We start from the raw sequence: 24,024 nt of genomic DNA on the forward strand, positions 1-24,024 counted from the left end.
AGATGGATTGACAGAGAGAGACACAGACAGATGGATTGACAGAGAGAGACACAGACAGATGGATTGACAGAGAGAGACACAGACAAATGGACGGACAGAGAGAGACACAGACAGATGGATTGACAGAGAGAGACACAGACAGATGGATTGACAGAGAGAGACACAGACAGATGGATTGACAGAGAGAGACACAGACAGATGGATTGACAGAGAGAGACACAGACAGATGGATTGACAGAGAGAGACACAGACAGATGGATTGACAGAGAGAGACACAGACAGATGGATTGACAGAGACACAGACAGATGGATTGACAGAGAGAGACACAGACGGATGGACGGACAGGGCGAATACTAACCACTTGGATTTAAGAATAATTAAATTTTTGTAGCGGATGTCGATGACAACGCGTGCGCTTTACCCCGTGCAGGCTCCACGCCGGCTGGGCCTGCAGGCCGCCACCTGCTCCCGGCGTCGCGATGGCCTCTCCGCGCCGCCCCCCCCTCCTCTTCACGACCTTGTCGTCGTCATCGTCGGAGCCGGGAGTCAAGTCTGTGCTGGGAGGAGAGGACGGGGGGCACTCCCTGCCCAGACTGCCCGTACCCCCACTGCGTCAAACCCTGGAGCGATACCTGAAGGTGAGGTGGCTCGGGTGGATGCGGTTGGTGGGATTCTATTTTATGTTATCAATGATTGCAACTCGCTAGTCTACGGGACGTCTGGCAGAAACATCCGCGGAATTCTTTGGCGCGAGTCGCGACGGGGCTGCCGCAAGGTCGGACCGTGTCTGTCCCGGGTGCTTGTCGAGCTGGATTGGCTTCCGGTAGCGCTCGTCACACACACACAAAGTGCTCGCCACAAACGAACCACAGCACCTCGCGGATGTCGTCAACGAGCGTGAACCGTCGTCACGCGAACTCCGCCGCCGGTCGTCCTCGAGGAAAGATTTTGGCAAACCGTCGTACGAAGACTGCGCTCGCCGCTGCCATCGCGTGGCGCTTTCGGATTCGCTTCTGTGGCCGTCTGGAACGTTCTTCCGTCCGATATCAGGAAGCCGCTGGAGCTTTGCGCTTTAAAATTTCGATTGCAAACTCATTTATTTTAGAACTGTGCTCATTTTCTTGTCCTGCACCCGCACATCTGATTAGTGCGGTTGTCTATAGACTCAACACTGCCCATAGACTCAACACACTACCCATAGACTCAACACACTACCCATATACTCAACACTACCTATAGCCTAACACTGCCCATAGACTCAACACTGCCCATAGACTCAACACTGCCCATAGACTCAACACTGCCCATAGACTCAACACTGCCCATAGACCCAACACTACCCATAGACTCAACACTACCCATAGACTCAACACTGCCCATAGACTCAACACTGCACCTCCATTTAGCACGGTTGGCTACGTACGGCACGAGTAGAGAAGTTCTACGTCAACAACAACAACAACCGCCACTAAGTGGCGGTGACGTCACCACGACGCTTGTGCCAGGCTATGTGCACGTTGAGGCCACGTCGAACGCCCGCTGGCAGGAGGTCACGGGGCGGACCCAGGTGCCACGGGTCGACTGACTGAGATGACTGGCAGAACGCTGACCTGCCCTGACTCCCACCCTGACACCCACCCTGACACCCGCCCTGACACCCGCCCTCACACCCGCCCTGACACCCGCCCTGACACCCGCCCTGACACCCGCCCTGACACCCGCCCTGACACCCGCCCTGACACCCGCCCTGACACCCGCCCTGACACCCGCCCTGACACCCGCCCTGACACCCGCCCTGACACCCGCCCTGACACCCGCCCTGACACCCGCCCTGACACCCGCCCTGACACCCGCCCTGACACCCGCCCTGACACCCGCCCTGACACCCGCCCTGACACCCGCCCTGACACCCGCCCTGACACCCGCCCTGACACCCGCCCTGACACCCGCCCTGACACCCGCCCTGACACCCGCCCTGACACCCGCCCTGACACCCGCCCTGACACCCGCCCTGACACCCGCCCTGACACCCGCCCTGACACCCGCCCTGACACCCGCCCTGACACCCGCCCTGACACCCGCCCTGACACCCGCCCTGACACCCGCCCTGATTCCCAGGCGTTGGAGCCGCTGGTGCCTCCCGAGGAGCTGGTCTACACGCACCGCGTCGTCGAGAATTTCGGCAAACCGGGCGGCCTGGGTGAGGTGCTGCAGGCTCGGCTGGAGCGCAAGGCTCAGCGCTCCGACAACTGGGTGAGTCCGCGTCCCCAAAATTCCCGTGCGTGTCCTCACGTCCCTGTGCATGTCCCCACGTCCCGTGCGTGTCCCGACGTCCCCGTGTGTCCCGACGTCCCCGTGTCCCCATGTTCCCACATCCCCTTGTGTGTCCCTACATCTGTATGTCCCCACGTCTCCGTGTGTGTCCCCATGCGTGTCCCCACGCGTGTCCCCACGTCCCACTGTGTCCCCATGTCCCCGTGTGTCCCCATCCCCTTGCGAGTCCCTACATCTGTATGTCCCCACATCCGCGTGCGTGTCCCCACGTCCCCGTGCGTGTCCCCACGTCCCCATGTCCCCACATCCGCGTGCGTCTCCCCACGTCCCCACATCCCCGTGTATCCCTGTGTATCCCCACGCAGTCCTGAGTCTCGTGTTCCGCTCTTGTCCCCACGTTCCCCTCCCCCCCCCTCCCTCCCTCTCCCCCCGCAGCTGCGGGAGTGGTGGATGAAGACGACCTTCCTGGAGAATCGCGGCTCCCTGGCCGTCCACTCCAACCCGGGCGTCGTGCTGCCCAGGCAGGACTTCCACGACACGCAGGGCCAGCTCAGGTGCGGCCCCGTCAGCACTCCGTCAGCACCCCGTCAGCACCCCGTCAACACTCCAAACAACATCCGTCGCGTTCCCTTCCAGCTCTCAGAACTTGCCGCATTAGAAGCGCGACTTTTTTCTTTTTAGCGGGGGGACATTTTTTGTTGTTGTTGTATTTGCCGTCGAGTGCTTTTTTTGTCGCGTTTGTTCCGATTTTTGTCCCGAGGTCCGCAACGAGCATCTTTCAGCGGCGCCACCCCCCAGTGGGTGGCGTTGCCCGACTTGGCGGCCACCACCCACTGGTGGCGAGCGCCGCTACCCACGGGGCGGGCGCCAGCGAGTGAGGCACCCACCGGCTGCCACCGCCACCCGTGGGTTATGTCACCAGGTCGCATGTGCAGCTCAGTGGGCCTTACCTGGCTCAAATACAAAACCGTTAAGTCTTTAGTCGTCGTTAAAACTCCGACCCCCCCCCCCCCCCAGACCCAGAGAGGCCCGCGGGCAGCCGTGGGCAGCCGTGGGCGAATAAGGGGGCGCTCCACCGACGTGGAGATGGAGCGACGGAATCCGCCGATCCGCGTGTGTTGCGAGCGAGACTCCCCCGTGACTGCGGCGTGCGTCTCCTCCCGCCCTCCCGCCCCCCCCCCTCCCCCCCCCGCCCCCCCCCTCCCCCCCCCGCCCCCCGCCTCCCCGTCGCGCAGATTCGCGGCGAAGCTCATCAGCGCGGTGCTGAAATTCAAGGCCCTCGTCGATGGGTGAGTGGAAGAGCAAATACGGAGATCCCCCCCCCCCTCCTCCTCCCCCCCTCCTCCTCCTCTCCCCCTCCCCCGTGCAGCCTTTAGCGCTTTCCCGTTCCGACGACGAACCAGTTCTTCTGATACGTCGTCGGGGGGGGAGGTGGGGGGGGTCAGAATGTGCCAACCGCTGCCGCTCTGTGCCAGCGTCCCCTTGCGGGAGTCTCTCCGTCCTCGTCGGGGTCTCCGCCGACCCTCTACACCGCCGCAGTGGAGGGGGGGGGGCAGTTTCACCGATAAGACATCTTCAGTGCGAGGAGGGGTCTCTGCCGACCCTCTACACTGCCGCAGTGGTTCCTCGCTAACGGGGTGGGGGGGGCGGTGGGGGCAGTTTCGCCGATAAGACCTCATCAGTGCGAGGAGGGCCGCCGCGCATTTGAAACCACTGGGGGGGTTTGGCAGCAGCAGCCGCACGATGACGACGGTGATGGGGGGCTGTTTTCACATTCGCGTATTGTAGGGGGCCGCACGTCAGGGGCCGCACTGAAGGCCACCAGGGGCCCGCCAGCGGCAACCCTGCGGCGAAGAACGCCGCTCTACGCAGCACACGAAGGGGTTGGGTAACCGCCCGCCCGCTCGCCCGTCGTGTGTGAATCCACGACCCCCTGACCCCTCGTACGCCCACTCCCCCCCCCCCCCCCCCCTCCTCACCAGCGAGACCCTGCAGGGGAACCTGCACCGGGGCCGCCCGCTCTGCATGGACCAGTACCGCCGCATCTTCTCGTCGTGCCGCGTGCCGGGCCCGCGCCACGACACCGTCGTCAACTACGCGCTCCAGCGCGGCGGCGGCAACAATCCGCGGCACATCACCGTGGCGCACAACTATCAGGCGAGCCAGCCCCCCCCCAGCCCCCCCCCCCCCAGCCCCCCCCCCCAGCCCCCCCCCCCAGCCCCCCCCCAGCAGGCGTCAGTGTCTGGGTTCGAACCCACGACCTCCTGCACACCAGGCGAAGTAGTCAACATCTCCTAGCCACCGTGATGATGATGAGGGAGAGACACGCAAACTCCAAATATACAACAGCAGGCGTCAGTGTCTGGGATCGAACCCACAACCGCCTGTACACCAGGCGAGGTAGTCAACATCTCCTAGCCACCGTGGCGCACCTAATTACTCAAATAGGATCACGACACAGCAGTTAGCAACATCGCCTCCCCCGCTGCCCCCTAACCCCTCCTGATGCAGCGGGGGTCTCACCTGATGCGAGAAAGTGTCACGATGAATAGTCATAACACAGCATGCTTGCGTGCGTGCGTGCGTGTGTGCGTGTGTGCGTGCGTGCTTGCTTGCGTGCGTGCGTGCTTGCTTGCGTGCGTGTGTGCGTGCGTGCGTGCGTGTGTGCGTGCGTGCGTGCGTGCGTGCGTGTGTGCGTGCGTGCGTGCGTGCGTGCGTGCTTGCGTGTGTCGACGCAGTTCTTCCAGCTGGACGTCTACGACAGCCACGGCGCGGTGCTGAGCACCGAGCAGCTCTACTGGCAGCTGGAGAAGATCTGGAACCTGTCCATCAAGACCACCAAGGAGCCCATCGGCATCCTCACGGCGGAGCACCGCAACCGCTGGGGCACCGGCCACGACATCCTCATTCGCGGTACGAGCCGGGGCGGCGGCGGTGGGTGGGGGGGAGGCGGGCAGCAGAGGTCGCAAACGGGTTTTGATTCCTTACCCGTACCCGGCCGCACCAGGGTCACAAATGGGCCGGGTACGGGTACCCGTATGCTACCCGTACCCGTACCCTACCCGAAATGAGTGACAAACGGTTACTCACCAGTGACTCACGGCCTACCCGTACCCGTACCCGGCCGCACCAGGGTCGCAAACGGGTACCCGTACCCGGCCGGGTACGAGTAGCCGGGTATCGGGTAGGGTACGGGTATCGGGTACCCGGTTGCGACGTCTGGCGGGCAGCCGGTGGGGAGACAAAGGCGGCCGGGCGTGGTGCTGCTGGCCCACCCACCCCTCGTGTGCCGTGCGGGTCCTCGCCAACAGCACTTGCCCCTACATGCGTGTGACACGTGCCCTCTGCCCTGTGTGTGTGACACGTGCCCTCTGCCCTGCGTGTGACACGTGCCCTCTGCCCTGTGTGTGACACGTGCCCTCTGCCCTGTGTGTGACACGTGCCCTCTGCCCTGCGTGTGACACGTGCCCTCTGCCCTGTGTGTGACACGTGCCCTCTGCCCTGTGTGTGACACGTGCCCTCTGCCCTGCGTGTGACACGTGCCCTCTGCCCTGTGTGTGACACGTGCCCTCTGCCCTGCGTGTGACACGTGCCCTCTGCCCTGTGTGTGTGACACGTGCCCTCTGCCCTGTGTGTGTGACACGTGCCCTCTGCCCTGTGTGTGTGACACGTGCCCTCTGCCCTGTGTGTGACACGTGCCCTCTGCCCTGTGTGTGTGACACGTGCCCTCTGCCCTGTGTGTGTGACACGTGCCCTCTGCCCTGTGTGTGTGACACGTGCCCTCTGCCCTGTGTGTGTGACACGTCGCAGACAAGCTGAACCGCGAGTCGACGCGCGTCATCCAGCAGAGCATCTTCGCCGTGTGCCTGGACGCGCCGATGCCGCCCACCACGGGGGAGGAGGACATGCAGCTGAGCCGCATGTCGGCGGAGATCCTGCACGGGGGCGGCAGCCGCGCCAACTCGGGCAACCGCTGGTTCGACAAGACGCTGCAGGTGCGTGCGTGCGTGTGTGTGTCTGTGTGTGTCTGTACCAGCGGTGTCAAGATCGGCCTCTGTGGAGGAGGCTCGTGAAGGACGCTACTGGGCAGTTGGAGGCAGTCGCCCTCCAACAACAACGGAGGGCGGAGGAGCGACGCTCACAACAACGAGCAGAGCGCCAGGTGGCTAAAGCACAGCAAGTTGGTACAGTAGGGGGCACAGGTGGTACATCAGCCAGTCATCTCGGTCATCTCGGTCAGTCGACACGTGGCACCTGCTGGGTCTGCCCCGTGACCTCCTGCCAGCGGGTGTTCGACACTTCACGTGGTAGCCTCAAGGTGCACATGGCCTGGCACAAGCGTCGTGGTGACGTCACCGCCACTTAGTGGCGAATGGCGGTTGTTGTTCTTGTTGAGTGTGCGTGTGTTGAGCGGTGGTCCAGCGGTCAGCGCGCCACGCTACGAACCCGGCAACCCGAGTTCGATTCCTGCTCACTGCCAACACCGGTGACGATTATCTGAACCGGTCCTGGGCCTCCCCTAGGTCGACTCAGCCTCACACGAGTACCGGGTGCGGTGTGTAGTAAACATCGCCACTGGGGAGACAAAGGCGGCCGGGCGTGGTGCTGGCGACCCACCCCTCATAGGTGCTCGCTAACAGCACTTGCCCCTACAGTCTGTTAAGGCTACACAGGGATCTTTGTTTTGCCACGTGATGAGATGGTATTGCGATCCACCCGGCACTCCTGCCCATGAACTCATCGCTCCATCGCTGTCTCTGTGTGTGTCTGTGCTGCCCCGTTGCCGCACCCCCCCCCCCCCCCCCCCATTCTGTGCCACCCCCCCCCTCCTCCTCCTAGTTTGTGGTGGGCGAGGACGGCACATGCGGGCTGCTGTATGAGCGCGGCGTGGCCGAGGGCGTGCCCATCATGCGCATTGCCGACTACGCAGTGGCCGACTGGTGAGTAAGCGCGATGGGCCACGACGATGGGGCGCAGCGATGGGGCCTATGGCAGGGCGTGGCGATGGGATGCAGCGATGGGGCGCTGCGATGAGGCACAGGGATGGGGCCCATTGCAGGGCGCTGCGATGAGGCACATCAAGGGGGGTGCAACGATGGGGCCTAGGGCAGGGCGTGTTTGATCGGCGTGCGTTTACTTCCTGACGCGACGGCGCGGTTCGGAAACGCGCGCGGTCATTCACGACGGACACGGAACAGAAACTTTGAGAGGCAGCCGGGTCGGGAAGCGAACCTAGGAGCCCCTTCTCGCAGTTCGTATGTACGTATGTACAAACTCCAAATATACAGCAGCAGGCGTCAGGATCAGGATGGAACCCACAACCTCCTGTCCACCAGGCGAGGTGGTTAACATCTCCTAGCCACCGTGATGATGATGAGAGAGAGAGGCACGCAAACTCTAAATACACAGCAGCAGGCGTCAGGGTCAGGATGGAACCCACAACCTCCTGTCCACCAGGCGAGGTAGTTAACATCTCCTAGCCACCGTGATGATGATGAGAGTAGTATCTCTTGGAATCTCTCATTTACTTGATACAGCGAGCGTGCTGTGACGGTTCCACCTGAAGACGGAAGCTTGTGTTGCCTCCGAAACGTCGTGATTTTTAATTTTTATTTATTTTTATTTTACTTTTATTAATTTAAATTTTTTGACCCACGTGACTTTACCGAAAAAACCCAAGAATGTGAATACTTGCAGTCACGAAAGCTTCAAATCTAGAATTATGTGACAAAGTCCTTCATTACACTTTATTACACTTTCGTTCGCAGCCAGCAGCAGCAGTGGGAGGAGCCGCGTTCGAGCGCGGCGAGCCTGGAGACCCCGCGGAAGCTCTACTTCAACATCAACTCGGACGTGAAGGACCTCATCGAGTCGGCCAAGGTCCACCTGGACATGTGAGCGAGCCCCGGGTCACCGTCGTCGCCCTCATCAGTCGCGGATATCGTCGTCATCGTAGCAGCAACAGCAGCAGCAGTAGCAGCAGCATCAGCAGCATCAGCAGCATCAGCAGCATCAGCAGCATCAGCAGCAGCAGCATCAGCAGCAGCAGCAGCAGCAGCAGCATCAGCAGCATCAGCAGCAGCAGCAGCATCAGCAGCATCAGCAGCAGCAGTAGCAGCAGCAGCAGCATCAGCAGCAGTAGCAGCAGCAGCAGCAGCAGCAGCAGTAGCAGCAGCATCATCAGCAGCAGCAGCATCAGCAGCAGCAGCATCAGCAGCATCAGCAGCACCGTCGGCTTTGTCGTCCGTGGCTAGCTGAACGTGGTGGCTAGGAGATGTTAACTACCTCGCCTGGTGTACAGGAGGTCGTGGGTTCGATCGCGACCCTGACGCCTGCTGCTGTATATTTGGAGTTTCTGTGTCTCTTTCTCTCATCAACACGGTGGCTAGGAGATGTTAACTACCTCGCCCGATATACAGGAAGATCGTGGGTTCGATCCCGACCCTGACACCTGTTTATTTGGAGTTTGCGTGTCTCTCTCATCATCATCACGGTGGCTAGGAGATGTTAACTTCCTCGCCTGGTGTGCAGGAGGTCGTGGGTTCGATCCCGACCCTGACGCCTGCTGCTGTATATTTGGAAGTGTCTCTCTTCCCGTGGTCGCGTGTATTTTTTTCTCCGGGCCCTCCTCCGAGGGTCACGAAAACGGCCGTGAGCATGCTTGCGTCAAATACAATCCGTCAAAGGATTTATTTTTCTCCGAGTGCTCCGGTTTTTTCCCGTCCCCATTTTGAATCAACTTCACGCGTTCAGAGCATTTGGCTGCTGTCAATTTGCACGTGACAAGCCACCGCCTCTTTGATCTGTCGTTTGTGACCAGGTAGTTTCTGAAAAAGAGCTGTATAGGTCAGTGGACCCTTTCCTAGTAAAATAGTTCAGCTTAATAATCTTCTGCACCATCAGCAGCAAGAGCATCTTGATAATTATCAGCAGCAGCAGCAGCAACAGCAGCCCGCAAGAGCAACGTTTGAAACAGCACTCCCATCATCATGGTCATCACAATCATCAGCAGCAGCATCAGCAGCATCAGCAGCATCAGCAGCAGCAGCATCAGCAGCAGCAGCAGCAGCGTCATAATCATCACCAGCAGCAGGGACAGATTTATCAGCGACGTCCGCATCACAGTCATCGTCACCGTGGTTATCAGCATCAGCAACAGCATCAGCATTACTCCCTGCAGAATTATCGTCGTCATCGTCATTGTCATCGTCGTCATCGTCATTGTCACCGTCATTGTCACCGTCATTGTCACCGTCATTGTCACCGTCATTGTCACCGTCATTGTCACCGTCATTGTCACCGTCATCGTCATTGTCATCGTCATTGTCAACGTCGTCATCGTCATTGTCATCGTCATTGTCACCGTCATTGTCATCGTCATTGTCACCGTCATCATGGTAATCATCGTCGTCGTCGTCATCATTGTAATCATCATCGTCATTATCATCATCGTCATCATCATCATTGTCATCATCGTCATCATTGTCGTCATCATTGTCGTCATCATCGTCATCATCGTCATTGTCATCGTCATCATCGTCGTCATCATGGTCATTATCATAATCGTCATCATCGTCGTCATCATTGTCATCGTCGTCGCCATCGTCGTCATCATCCCACAATGCCGTGCGGTGGCGAGTATTAAAACGTTCTGGCCGACCCCCACAGCCAGGTGGGTGACCTGGACATCCGCTGCCTGGTCTACCGGAGGTTCGGCAAGGACTTCCTCAAGCAGCAGGGCCTCAGCCCCGACGCCTTCATCCAGATGGCGCTGCAGCTCGCGTACTACAGGTGGGCGCTGGTGGTGGGTGTGGAGGTGACGGGGTGAGTGGGTGAACGAGTGGTTATGTAAATCGGTGTGGGCAGGTCGGTGATGGAGGAGAGGGTGGGTGGGATGAGCGAATGAGTAGCCGAGTGAGTGATTCGGTGATTGGGTGGGTGAGTCAGTCAGTGGGTGGATGGTTAAGTGAGTGAGTGTTGCGAGTGCGTGGATCGTGAAGTGAGCGAGTCGGGGAGTGAGTGAGTGAGTGCGTGAATGAATGATTTTGTGGGTGGTGGACTGAGTAGGTGAGTGAGTTTCTGGGTGAGTGGGCGAGTGGGTGAGTGGGCGAGCGGGCGAGTGGGCGAGTGGGCGTGTGAGTGGGCGGACAAGTGAGTGGGCGTGCGAGTGAGCGGACAAGTGAGTGGGTGGGTGGGCAGGCGGGCAAGGTGAGTGAGTGGGTGAGGCAGTGAGCGAGTGAGTGAGTGGGTGAGGCAGTGAGCGAGTGAGTGGGTGGGTGGGTGGGGAGGTGAGTGAGTGGGTGGGTGGGTGGGGAGGTGAGTGAGCGGGCGGGCGAGTGGGTGGGTGGGTGGGTGAGCGAATAGGTGACTGAGTGGGTGAGTGGGCGAGTGGTTGAGTCGGCGAGCGGGTGAGTGGGCGAGCGAGTGGGTGTGCGAGGGAGCGGGCGAGTGAGCGGACGAGTGAGTGGGCAAGCGAGGTGAGTGAGTGAGTTAGTGGGCGGGCGAGGTGAGTGAGCAAGCGAGTGATTGAGCGAGTGAGTGGGCGTGCGAGTGAGCGGACGAGTGGGTGGGCGTGCGAGTGAGCGGACGAGCGAGCGAACAGGTGAGTGAGCGGGCGGGCGAGTGAGTGGGTGAGGGAGGGAGTGAGCGAGTGGGCGGGCGGGCGAGCGAACAGGTGAGTGAGCGGGCGGGCGAGTGAGTGGGTGAGGGAGTGAGCGAGTGGGCGGGCGGGCGGGCGGGTGGGCGGGCGAGGTGAGTGAGCGGGCGGGCAAGCGAGTGAGTGGGTAGGGAGGTGAGTGGGCGAGGTGAGTGGGCGGGTGGGCGAGCGAGTGAGTGAGTGGGTGGGTGGGCGGGGAGGTGAGTGAGCGGGTGGGTAGGTGGGCTAGGTGAGTGAGCGAGCGGGCGGGCGAGCGAGTGAGTGAGTGGGTGGGTGGGCAGGGAGGTGAGTGAGTGGGTGGGTGGGCAGGGAGGTGAGTGAGCGGGTGGGTAGGTGGGCTAGGTGAGTGAGCGAGCGAGCGGGCGGGCGAGCGAGTGAGTGAGCGGGTGGGTGGGCGGGGAGGTGAGTGAGCGGGTGGGTAGGTGGGCTAGGTGAGTGAGTGAGCGGGTGGGTAGGTGGGCTAGGTGAGTGAGCGAGTGGGCGGGCGGGCGAGTGAGTGAGTGAGTGAGTGAGTGAGTGGGTGGGTGGGCGGGGAGGTGAGTGAGCGGGTGGGTAGGTGGGCTAGGTGAGTGAGCGAGCGGGCGGGTGGGTGGGGAGGTGAGTGAGCGGGCGAGTGAGCGGGTGGGTGGGGAGGTGAGTGAGCGGGCGAGTGAGCGGGTGGGTGGGGAGGCGAGTGAGCGCCTCTGGTGGCTGTGTGTGCAGGCTGCACGGCGGGGTGTGCTCCACCAGCGCGAGTGAGTGGGTGGGTGAGTGGGTGAGTGAGTGGGTGGGTGAGTGGGTGAGTGGGTGAGTGAGTGAGCGGGTGAGTGAGTGAGCGAGTGAGTGGGTGAGTGAGTGGGTGAGTGGGTGAGTGAGCGGGTGAGTGGGTGAGTGGGTGAGTGAGTGGGTGGGTGAGTGAGCGAGTGAGCGGGCGAGGTGAGTGGGTGAGTGAGTGGGTGAGGGAGGGAGTGAGCGAGAGAGAGGGTGGGCGAGGTGAGGGGGTGAGGGAGGGAGTGAGCGAGTGAGTGGGTGGGTGGGTAGGTGAGTGAGCGGGTGAGTGAGTGGGTGGGCGGGGAGGTGGGTGGGCGAGTGAGTGAGTGGGTGGGGAGGTGAGTGAGTGGGTGGGCGGGGAGGTGGGTGGGCGAGTGAGTGAGCGAGCGAGTGAGTGAGTGAGCTAGCGGGTGGGTGGGTGGGGAGGTGAGTGAGCGAGTGAGTGGGTGGGTGGGTGAGTGAGTGAGCGGGCGAGTGAGTGGGTGGGCGGGTGGGTGGGTAGGGAGGTGAGTGAGCGCCTCTGGTGGCTGTGTGTGCAGGCTGCACGGCGGGGTGTGCTCCACCAGCGAGAGTGAGTGGGTGGGTGAGTGAGTGAGTGAGTGGGTGGGTGAGTGAGTGAGTGAGTGGGCGAGCGGGTGGGTGGGTGGGTGGGGAGGTGAGTGAGTGGGTGGGCGGGGAGGTGAGTGAGCGAGCGGGTGGGTGGGTGGGTGAGTGAGTGAGTGGGTGGGTGGGTGAGTGAGTGAGTGAGTGGGTGGGTGAGTGAGTGAGTGAGTGGGCGAGCGGGTGGGTGGGTGGGTGAGTGAGTGAGTGAGCGGGTGGGCGGGGAGGTGAGTGAGCGAGCGGGTGGGTGGGTGGGTGAGTGAGTGAGTGAGTGAGTGGGTGGGTGGGTGAGTGAGTGAGCGGGCGAGTGAGTGGGTGAGCGGGCGAGTGAGTGGGTGAGCGGGTGGGTGGGTGGGGAGGTGAGTGAGCGCCTCTGGTGGCTGTGTGTGCAGGCTGCACGGCGGGGTGTGCTCCACCAGCGAGAGTGGGTGAGTGAGCGAGTGAGTGGGTGGGTGGGTGAGTGAGTGAGTGGGCGAGCGGGTGGGTGGGTGGGTGGGGAGGTGAGTGAGCGCCTCTGGTGGCTGTGTGTGCAGGCTGCACGGCGGGGTGTGCTCCACCAGCGAGAGTGAGTGGGTGGGTGAGTGGGTGAGTGAGTGAGTGAGTGAGCGAGTGAGTGGGTGGGTGGGTGGGGAGGTGAGTGAGCGCCTCTGGTGGCTGTGTGTGCGCAGGCTGCACGGCGGGGTGTGCTCCACCAGCGCGAGTGAGTGAGTGGGTGAGTGGGTGAGTGGGTGGGTGGGTGAGGAGGTGAGCGAGTGAGTGAGTGGGTGGGGAGGTGAGTGAGCGCCTCTGGTGGCTGTGTGTGCGCAGGCTGCACGGCGGGGTGTGCTCCACCAGCGAGAGTGAGTGAGTGAGCGAGTGAGTGGGTGGGTGGGTGAGTGAGTGAGTGGGCGAGCGGGTGGGTGAGCGGGTGGGTGGGTAGGGAGGTGAGTGAGCGCCCTCTGGTGGCTGTGTGCGCAGGCTGCACGGCGGGGTGTGCTCCACCAGCGAGAGCGCCACCACGCGGATGTTCCACCTGGGCCGCACCGACATTGTCCGCTCCACCTCCTCACACTCGCTGCGCTTCGTGGAGGCCTTCGACAGCCCCGACACTCCGGTACACGTTGTTGTGGTTGCGTGTGTGTGCTGATGACGGTGTGTGTGTGTGTTGGTGACGCTGTGTGTGTGTGTGTGTTGGTGGCGGTGTGTGTGTGCGTGTGCTGGTGACGCTGTGTGTGTGTGTGTGCTGATGACGGTGTGTGTGTGTGTGTGCTGGTGACGCTGTGTGTGTGTGTGTGCTGGTGACGCTGGGTGTGTGTGTGTGCTGGTGACGCTGTGTGTGTGTGTGTGCCCTGGTGACGCTGTGTGTGTGTGCTGGTGACGGTGTGTGTGTGTGTGCTGGTGACGGTGTGTGTGTGTGTGTGTGCTGGTGACGCTGTGTGTGTGTGTGTGTGCTGGTGACGCTGTGTGTGTGTGTGTGCTGGTGACGCTGTGTGTGTGTGCTGGTGACGTTGTGTGTGTGTGTGTGTGCTGGTGACTCTGTGTGTGTGTGTGTGTGTGCTGGTGACGCTGTGTGTGTGTGCTGGTAACGTTGTGTGTGTGCTGGTGACGCTGTGTGTGTGTGTATGCTGGTCATGCTGTGTGTGTGTGTGTGTGTTGGTGACGCTGTGTGTGTGTGTGTGTGTTGGTGACGCTGTGTGTGTGTGTGTGCTGGTGATGCTGTGTGTGTGTGCTGGTGACGCTGTGTGTGTGTGTGTGCTGGTGACGCTGTATGTGTGTGTGCTGGTGACGCTGTGTGTGTGTGTGTGCTGGTGACGCTGTGTGTGTGTGCTGGTGACGCTGTGTGTGTGTGTTGGTGACGCTGTATGTGTGTGTGCTGGTGACGTTATGTGTGTGCTGGTGACGCTGTGTGTGTGTGTGCTGGTGATGCTGTGTGTGTGTGCTGGTCATGCTGTGTGTGTGTGTGCACGTGTGTGTGTGTGTGTGCTGGTGACACTGTGTGTGTGTGCTGGTCATGCTGTGTGTGTGCGCGTGTGTGTGTGTGTGTGTGTGCTGGTGATGTTGTGTGTGTGTGCTGGTGACACTCTGTGTTTGTGACGCTGTATGTGTGTGTGCTGGTGACGTTGTGTGTGTGCTGGTGACGCTGTGTGTGTGTGTGTGCTGGTGACACTGTGTGTTTGTGACGCTGTGATGTCGTGATCGCAGGACGCCGAGAAGCTGGCGCTGCTGAGGGCGGCGATCCAGACTCACGTGGAGGCCACGGAGCAGGTGGGGAGCTCGCCGCGCCGGCTGGAGCCGGGACGGGTTCGGGGTAGCGCCTCGTGTGCCGTGCCGGCCTTCGTAGGTGCTCGCTAACAGCACTTGCCCCAACAGTCTATTAAGGCTACACGGGGGATCTTAGTCTGGTGGTGTAGCGGTTAGCGCCACGGTGCGCTACGAAGCCAGCGACCCGAGTTCGAATCCGGCTCACGGCCAACACCGGTCACGATTATCTGAACCGGTCATGGGCCTCCCCTAGGTCGACTCAGCCTCAAATGAGTACCTGGTGCCGTGTGCAGTAAACATCGCCACTCAGGAGACAAAGTTAGCAGGGCGTGATGCTGGCGACCCACCCCCTCGTGTGCCGTGCCGGCCTTCATAGGCGCTCGCTAACAGCACGTGCCCCTACAGTCGATTAAGGCTGCACGGGGGATCTTTGTGTGTGTGTGTGTGTGTCAGGCTATGACGGGCCAGGCTATAGACGCCCACCTGCTGGGCCTGAAGCTGCAGGCCATCGCGGACGGCCACAGCGTGCCGCAGCTCTACATGGACACCTCCTACGCCATCGCCACGCACTTCCGCCTCTTCACCAAGCAGGTGCGGCAGAGGTCGCAAACGGGTTTTGATTCCTTTCCCGTACCCGGCCGCACCAGGGTCGCAGACGGGTACCCGTACCCGGCCGTACCTGTACCCGACCGGGTACGGGTAGGGTATGGGTATCGGGTACCTGATTGCGACCTCTGGGATGAAGCAATGTTGCAGGCGCGGGTGGGTTGATTCTAGGAACTTGAATTGTGAGAAGAGACAAGACGTTGGGAAATGAGTGACAAACGGTGACTCACCAGTGAGTCACGGCCTACCCGATACCCGGCTACCCGTACCCGGCCGGCCGGGTACGGGTAGCCGGGTATCGGGTAGGGTACGGGTATCGGGTACCCGGTTGCGACCTCTGAGGTGCGGGCCGCACCGGGGCACAACAGGCACAGGTCACAGGTCACCTAGGCGAGGAGTGGTAACGGTTATTCCTCGCTTGCAAAGTAGTTCCCGGGTTCGATTCTCGACCCTTGCTTGCAGTTTGTATTCTCTAACACTGAACCATAGACTCAACACTGCCCACAGACTCAACACTGCCCATAGACTCAACACTACCCATAGACTCAACACTGCCCACAGACTCAACACTGCCCATAGACTCAACACTACCCATACACTCAACACTGCCCACAGACTCAACACTACCCATAGACTCAACACTGCCCATAGACTCAACACTGCCCATAGACTCAACACTGCTCATAGACTCAACACTGCCCATAGACTCAACACTGCCCATAGACTCAACACTACCCATACACTCAACACTGCCCACAGACTCAACACTGCCCACAGACTCAACACTGCCCATAGACTCAACACTACCCATAGACTCAACACTGCCCATAGACTCAACACTGCCCATAGACTCAACACTGCCCATAGACTCAACACTACCCATAGACTCAACACTACCCATACACTCAACACTGCCCACAGACTCAACACTGCCCACAGACTCAACACTGCCCATAGACTCAACACTACCCATAGACTCAACACTGCCCATAGACTCAACACTGCCCATAGACTCAACACTACCCATAGACTCAACACTGCCCATAGACTCAACACTGCCCATAGACTCAACACTACCCATAGACTCAACACTGCCCATAGACTCAACACTGCCCATAGACTCAACACTACCCATAGACTCAACACTGCTCACAGACTCAACACTGCCCATAGACTCAACACTACCCATAGACTCAACACTGCCCATAGACTCAACACTGCCCATAGACTCAACACTACCCATATACTCAACACTGCCCATAGACTCAACACTGCCCATAGACTCAACACTGCCCATAGACTCAACACTACCCATAGACTCAACACTGCCCATAGACTCAACACTGCCCATAGACTCAACACTGCCCATAGACTCAACACTACCCATAGACTCCACACTACCCATAGACTCAACACTGCCCACAGACTCAACACTGCCCATAGACTCAACACTACCCATAGACTCAACACTGCCCACAGACTCAACACTACCCATAGACTCAACACTGCCCATAGACTCAACACTACCCATAGACTCAACACTGCCCACAGACTCAACACTGCCCATTGACTCAACACTACCCATAGACTCAACACTGCCCATAGACTCAACACTACCCATAGACTCAACACTGCCCACAGACTCAACACTACCCATAGACTCAACACTACCCATAGACTCAACACTGCCCACAGACTCAACACTACCCATAGACTCAACACTGCCCATAGACTCAACACTACCCATAGACTCAACACTGCCCATAGACTCAACACTGCTCATAGACTCAACACTGCCCATAGACTCAACACTGCCCATAGACTCAACACTACCCATACACTCAACACTGCCCACAGACTCAACACTGCCCACAGACTCAACACTGCCCATAGACTCAACACTACCCATAGACTCAACACTGCCCATAGACTCAACACTGCCCATAGACTCAACACTGCCCATAGACTCAACACTACCCATAGACTCAACACTGCCCATAGACTCAACACTGCCCATAGACTCAACACTACCCATAGACTCAACACTGCCCATAGACTCAACACTGCCCATAGACTCAACACTGCCCATAGACTCAACACTACCCATAGACTCAACACTGCTCACAGACTCAACACTGCCCATAGACTCAACACTACCCATAGACTCAACACTGCCCATAGACTCAACACTGCCCATAGACTCAACACTACCCATAGACTCAACACTGCCCATAGACTCAACACTGCCCATAGACTCAACACTGCCCATAGACTCAACACTACCCATAGACTCAACACTACCCATAGACTCAACACTGCCCATAGACTCAACACTGCCCATAGACTCAACACTGCCCATAGACTCAACACTACCCATAGACTCAACACTACCCATAGACTCAACACTGCCCACAGACTCAACACTGCCCATAGACTCAACACTACCCATAGACTCAACACTGCCCACAGACTCAACACTACCCATAGACTCAACACTGCCCATAGACTCAACACTACCCATAGACTCAACACTGCCCACAGACTCAACACCGCCCATTGACTCAACACTACCCATAGACTCAACACTGCCCATAGACTCAACACTACCCATAGACTCAACACTGCCCACAGACTCAACACTACCCATAGACTCAACACTACCCATAGACTCAACACTGCCCACAGACTCAACACTACCCATAGACTCAACACTGCCCATAGACTCAACACTGCTCATAGACTCAACACTGCCCATAGACTCAACACTGCCCATAGACTCAACACTACCCATACACTCAACACTGCCCACAGACTCAACACTGCCCACAGACTCAACACTGCCCATAGACTCAACACTACCCATAGACTCAACACTGCCCATAGACTCAACACTGCCCATAGACTCAACACTGCCCATAGACTCAACACTACCCATAGACTCAACACTGCCCATAGACTCAACACTGCCCATAGACTCAACACTACCCATAGACTCAACACTGCCCATAGACTCAACACTGCCCATAGACTCAACACTGCCCATAGACTCAACACTACCCATAGACTCAACACTGCTCACAGACTCAACACTGCCCATAGACTCAACACTACCCATAGACTCAACACTGCCCATAGACTCAACACTGCCCATAGACTCAACACTACCCATAGACTCAACACTGCCCATAGACTCAACACTGCCCATAGACTCAACACTGCCCATAGACTCAACACTACCCATAGACTCAACACTGCCCATAGACTCAACACTGCCCATAGACTCAACACTGCCCATAGACTCAACACTACCCATAGACTCAACACTGCCCACAGACTCAACACTGCCCATAGACTCAACACTACCCATAGACTCAACACTGCCCACAGACTCAACACTACCCATAGACTCAACACTGCCCATAGACTCAACACTACCCATAGACTCAACACTGCCCACAGACTCAACACTGCCCATTGACTCAACACTACCCATAGACTCAACACTGCCCATAGACTCAACACTACCCATAGACTCAACACTGCCCACAGACTCAACACTACCCATAGACTCAACACTGCCCATAGACTCAACACTGCCATAAACTCAACACTGCCCATAGACTCAACACTGCCCATAGACTCAACACTACCCATAGACTCAACACTGCCCATAGACTCAACACTACCCATAGACTCAACACTGCCCATAGACTCAACACTGCCCATAGACTCAACACTGCCCATAGACTCAACACTACCCATAGACTCAACACTACCCATACACTCAACACTGCCCACAGACTCAACACTGCCCACAGACTCCACACTGCCCATAGACTCAACACTACCCATAGACTCAACACTGCCCATAGACTCAACACTGCCCATAGACTCAACACTGCCCATAGACTCAACACTACCCATAGACTCAACACTGCCCATAGACTCAACACTGCCCATAGACTCAACACTACCCATAGACTCAACACTGCCCATAGACTCAACACTGCCCATAGACTCAACACTGCCCATAGACTCAACACTACCCATAGACTCAACACTGCTCACAGACTCAACACTGCCCATAGACTCAACACTACCCATAGACTCAACACTGCCCATAGACTCAACACTGCCCATAGACTCAACACTACCCATATACTCAACACTGCCCATAGACTCAACACTGCCCATAGACTCAACACTACCCATAGACTCAACACTGCCCATAGACTCAACACTGCCCATAGACTCAACACTGCCCATAGACTCAACACTACCCATAGACTCAACACTACCCATAGACTCAACACTGCCCACAGACTCAACACTGCCCATAGACTCAACACTACCCATAGACTCAACACTGCCCACAGACTCAACACTACCCATAGACTCAACACTGCCCATAGACTCAACACTCCCCATAGACTCAACACTGCCCACAGACTCAACACTGCCCATTGACTCAACACTACCCATAGACTCAACACTGCCCACAGACTCAACACTACCCATAGACTCAACACTACCCATAGACTCAACACTGCCCACAGACTCAACACTACCCATAGACTCAACACTGCCCATAGACTCAACACTACCCATAGACTCAACACTGCCCATAGACTCAACACTGCTCATAGACTCAACACTGCCCATAGACTCAACACTGCCCATAGACTCAACACTACCCATACACTCAACACTGCCCACAGACTCAACACTGCCCACAGACTCAACACTGCCCATAGACTCAACACTACCCATAGACTCAACACTGCCCATAGACTCAACACTGCCCATAGACTCAACACTGCCCATAGACTCAACACTACCCATAGACTCAACACTGCCCATAGACTCAACACTGCCCATAGACTCAACACTACCCATAGACTCAACACTGCCCATAGACTCAACACTGCCCATAGACTCAACACTGCCCATAGACTCAACACTACCCATAGACTCAACACTGCTCACAGACTCAACACTGCCCATAGACTCAACACTACCCATAGACTCAACACTGCCCATAGACTCAACACTGCCCATAGACTCAACACTACCCATAGACTCAACACTGCCCATAGACTCAACACTGCCCATAGACTCAACACTGCCCATAGACTCAACACTACCCATAGACTCAACACTGCCCATAGACTCAACACTGCCCATAGACTCAACACTGCCCATAGACTCAACACTACCCATAGACTCAACACTACCCATAGACTCAACACTGCCCACAGACTCAACACTGCCCATAGACTCAACACTACCCATAGACTCAACACTGCCCACAGACTCAACACTACCCATAGACTCAACACTGCCCATAGACTCAACACTACCCATAGACTCAACACTGCCCACAGACTCAACACTGCCCATTGACTCAACACTACCCATAGACTCAACACTGCCCATAGACTCAACACTACCCATAGACTCAACACTGCCCACAGACTCAACACTACCCATAGACTCAACACTACCCATAGACTCAACACTGCCCACAGACTCAACACTACCCATAGACTCAACACTGCCCATAGACTCAACACTGCTCATCGACTCAACACTGCCCATAGACTCAACACTGCCCATAGACTCAACACTACCCATACACTCAACACTGCCCACAGACTCAACACTGCCCACAGACTCAACACTGCCCATAGACTCAACACTACCCATAGACTCAACACTGCCCATAGACTCAACACTGCCCATAGACTCAACACTGCCCATAGACTCAACACTACCCATAGACTCAACACTGCCCATAGACTCAACACTGCCCATAGACTCAACACTACCCATAGACTCAACACTGCCCATAGACTCAACACTGCCCATAGACTCAACACTGCCCATAGACTCAACACTACCCATAGACTCAACACTGCTCACAGACTCAACACTGCCCATAGACTCAACACTACCCATAGACTCAACACTGCCCATAGACTCAACACTGCCCATAGACTCAACACTACCCATAGACTCAACACTGCCCATAGACTCAACACTGCCCATAGACTCAACACTGCCCATAGACTCAACACTACCCATAGACTCAACACTGCCCATAGACTCAACACTGCCCATAGACTCAACACTGCCCATAGACTCAACACTACCCATAGACTCAACACTACCCATAGACTCAACACTGCCCACAGACTCAACACTGCCCATAGACTCAACACTACCCATAGACTCAACACTGCCCACAGACTCAACACTACCCATAGACTCAACACTGCCCATAGACTCAACACTACCCATAGACTCAACACTGCCCACAGACTCAACACTGCCCATTGACTCAACACTACCCATAGACTCAACACTGCCCATAGACTCAACACTACCCATAGACTCAACACTGCCCACAGACTCAACACTACCCATAGACTCAACACTGCCCATAGACTCAACACTGCCATAAACTCAACACTGCCCATAGACTCAACACTGCCCATAGACTCAACACTACCCATAGACTCAACACTGCCCACAGACTCAACACTGCCCATAGACTCAACACTACCCATAGACTCAACACTGCCCATAGACTCAACACTGCCATAAACTCAACACTGCCCATAGACTCAACACTACCCATAGACTCAACACTGCCCATAGACTCAACACTGCCCATAGACTCAACACTACCCATAGACTCAACATTACCCATAGACTCAACACTACCCATAGACTCAACACTACCCATAGACTCAACACCACCCATAGACTCAACACTGCCCATAGACTCAACACTGCCCATAGACTCAACACCACCCATAGACTCAACACTGCCCATAGACTCAACACTGCCCATAGACTCAACACCACCCATAGACTCAACACTGCCCATAGACTCAACACTGCCCATAGACTCAACACTGCCCATAGACTCAACACTGCCCATAGACTCAACACTACCCATAGACCCAACACTGCCCATAGACTCAACACCACCCATAGACTCAACACTGCCCATAGATTCAACACTACCCATAGACTCAACACTGTCCATAGACTCAACACTGCCCATAGACTCAACACTGCCCATAGACTCAACACTGCCCATAGACTCAACACTGCCCATAGACTCAACACTGCCCATAGACTCAACACTGCCCACAGACTCAACACTGCCCATAGACTCAACACTACCCATAGACTCAACACTGCCCACAGACTCAACACTACCCATAGACTCAACACTGCCCATAGACTCAACACTGCCATAAACTCAACACTACCCATAGACTCAACACTGCCCATAGACTCAACACTGCCATAAACTCAACACTGCCCATAGACTCAACACTGCCCATAGACTCAACACTACCCATAGACTCAACACTGCCCACAGACTCAACACTGCCCATAGACTCAACACTACCCATAGACTCAACACTGCCCATAGACTCAACACTGCCATAAACTCAACACTGCCCATAGACTCAACACACTGCCCATAGACTCAACACTGCCCATAGACTCAACACTGCCCATAGACTCAACACTGCCCATAGACTCAACACTGTCCATAGACTCAACACTGCCCATAGACTCAACACTGTCCATAGACTCAACACTGCCCATAGACTCAACACTACCCATAAACTCAACACTGCCCATAGACTCAACACTACCCATAGACTCAACACTACCCATAGACTCAACACTACCCATAGACTCAACACTGTCCATAGACTCAACACTGCCCATAGACTCAACACTACCCATAGACTCAACACTACCCATAGACTCAACACTACCCATAGACTCAACACTGCCCATAGACTCAACACTGCCCATAGACTCAACACTGCCCATAGACTCAACACTGCCCATAGACTCAACACTGCCCATAGACTCAACACTGCACCATAGGCTCAACACCGCCCATAGACTCAACACTGCACCATAGACTCAACACTGCACCATAGACTCAACACTGCCCATAGACTCAACACTGCACCATAGACTCAACACTGCACCATAGACTCAACACTGCACCATAGACTCAACACTGCACCATAGACTCAACACTGCACCATAGACTCAACACTGCACCATAGACTCAACACTGCCCATAGACTCAACACTTCACCTCCGATTAGCGTGGTTGGCCACGTACTGCGGTGCTAAAGAAGTTCAGCACACATACACACGTGCTGAAAGGTGACCTGCAGATTATTCAACTACATCGTCCCCCCCCTCCGTGCCCCAGGTCCCCGCGCACATGGAAGCGGTGATGTGCCAGGGCCCGGCGGTGCCCGACGGCTACGGCGTGTGCTACAACCCGCAGGCCTCGCGCATCTCCATCAGCGTGACGGCGCTGCACTGCTGCCGGCACACCCACGCCTCGGCGCTGGCGCTCGCCGTCGAGGCGGCGTTCGGCGACATGCACGACGTGCTGCTGGCGCCCTCACCACGTGCCGGTGACGGCGACGGTGGCGGTGGCGGTGAGGCCGGGGCGTTGCCGCGGCGTGCGCCGTGGGAGGCCACGCAGTGGTGAGCGGCAGTGGCGGCCCGGGGTTCCCTGCGGCCTCGCGATCTCGCTACCTTTGCGAGCTCGTAACCTGGCAACCGCGCGACCTCGCGACCATGTGACCTTGGGACATTGCGACACTGCGAGCTTGCGATGTTTTTTGGCGGGTTCTGATTTAACTCTTAAAATGCGCGCCGATACGGGGCGGGGAGGGGGTGGGGGGAAGGGGGGAACGGCGGCACGGCGGTTAGCGCCTCGCGAGCTTCTTGACCAACCGGCGTCGAGCGGCACGGTTGCCGTGCGGTGTCACACGACCGGCCAAGACGTCGGGGGAGGGCCTTCGTCCCGGCGGTGGACTGGCGGTGGGTCCCGTGA

At 57.6% G+C, this 24,024-nt stretch overlaps 1 protein-coding gene across 1 annotated transcript in view; it reads left to right on the forward strand.

Annotated features, from left to right (window-relative positions):
• LOC144738729 (carnitine O-acetyltransferase-like) overlaps window positions 1–24,024 on the forward strand; it is a 45,487-nt gene extending 21,463 nt beyond the window's left edge. Inside the window, exons 2-15 of the mRNA XM_078621723.1 lie at window positions 432–639; window positions 2,120–2,254; window positions 2,711–2,829; window positions 3,511–3,564; window positions 4,258–4,432; window positions 5,014–5,188; window positions 6,086–6,270; window positions 7,115–7,215; window positions 8,044–8,169; window positions 9,944–10,066; window positions 13,239–13,374; window positions 14,463–14,525; window positions 14,976–15,113; window positions 23,389–24,024. Coding sequence (XP_078477849.1) covers window positions 481–639; window positions 2,120–2,254; window positions 2,711–2,829; window positions 3,511–3,564; window positions 4,258–4,432; window positions 5,014–5,188; window positions 6,086–6,270; window positions 7,115–7,215; window positions 8,044–8,169; window positions 9,944–10,066; window positions 13,239–13,374; window positions 14,463–14,525; window positions 14,976–15,113; window positions 23,389–23,676 — 1,977 coding nt within the window. The 5' untranslated portion in view covers window positions 432–480 and the 3' untranslated portion in view covers window positions 23,677–24,024. The remainder of the gene's footprint in view (window positions 1–431; window positions 640–2,119; window positions 2,255–2,710; window positions 2,830–3,510; window positions 3,565–4,257; window positions 4,433–5,013; window positions 5,189–6,085; window positions 6,271–7,114; window positions 7,216–8,043; window positions 8,170–9,943; window positions 10,067–13,238; window positions 13,375–14,462; window positions 14,526–14,975; window positions 15,114–23,388) is intronic.

This window comes from Lampetra planeri, unplaced genomic scaffold (assembly GCF_965212315.1).
Source record: "Lampetra planeri unplaced genomic scaffold, kcLamPlan1.2.h2 scaffold_114, whole genome shotgun sequence".
In the NCBI taxonomy this organism is placed as follows: domain Eukaryota; kingdom Metazoa; phylum Chordata; class Hyperoartia; order Petromyzontiformes; family Petromyzontidae; genus Lampetra; species Lampetra planeri.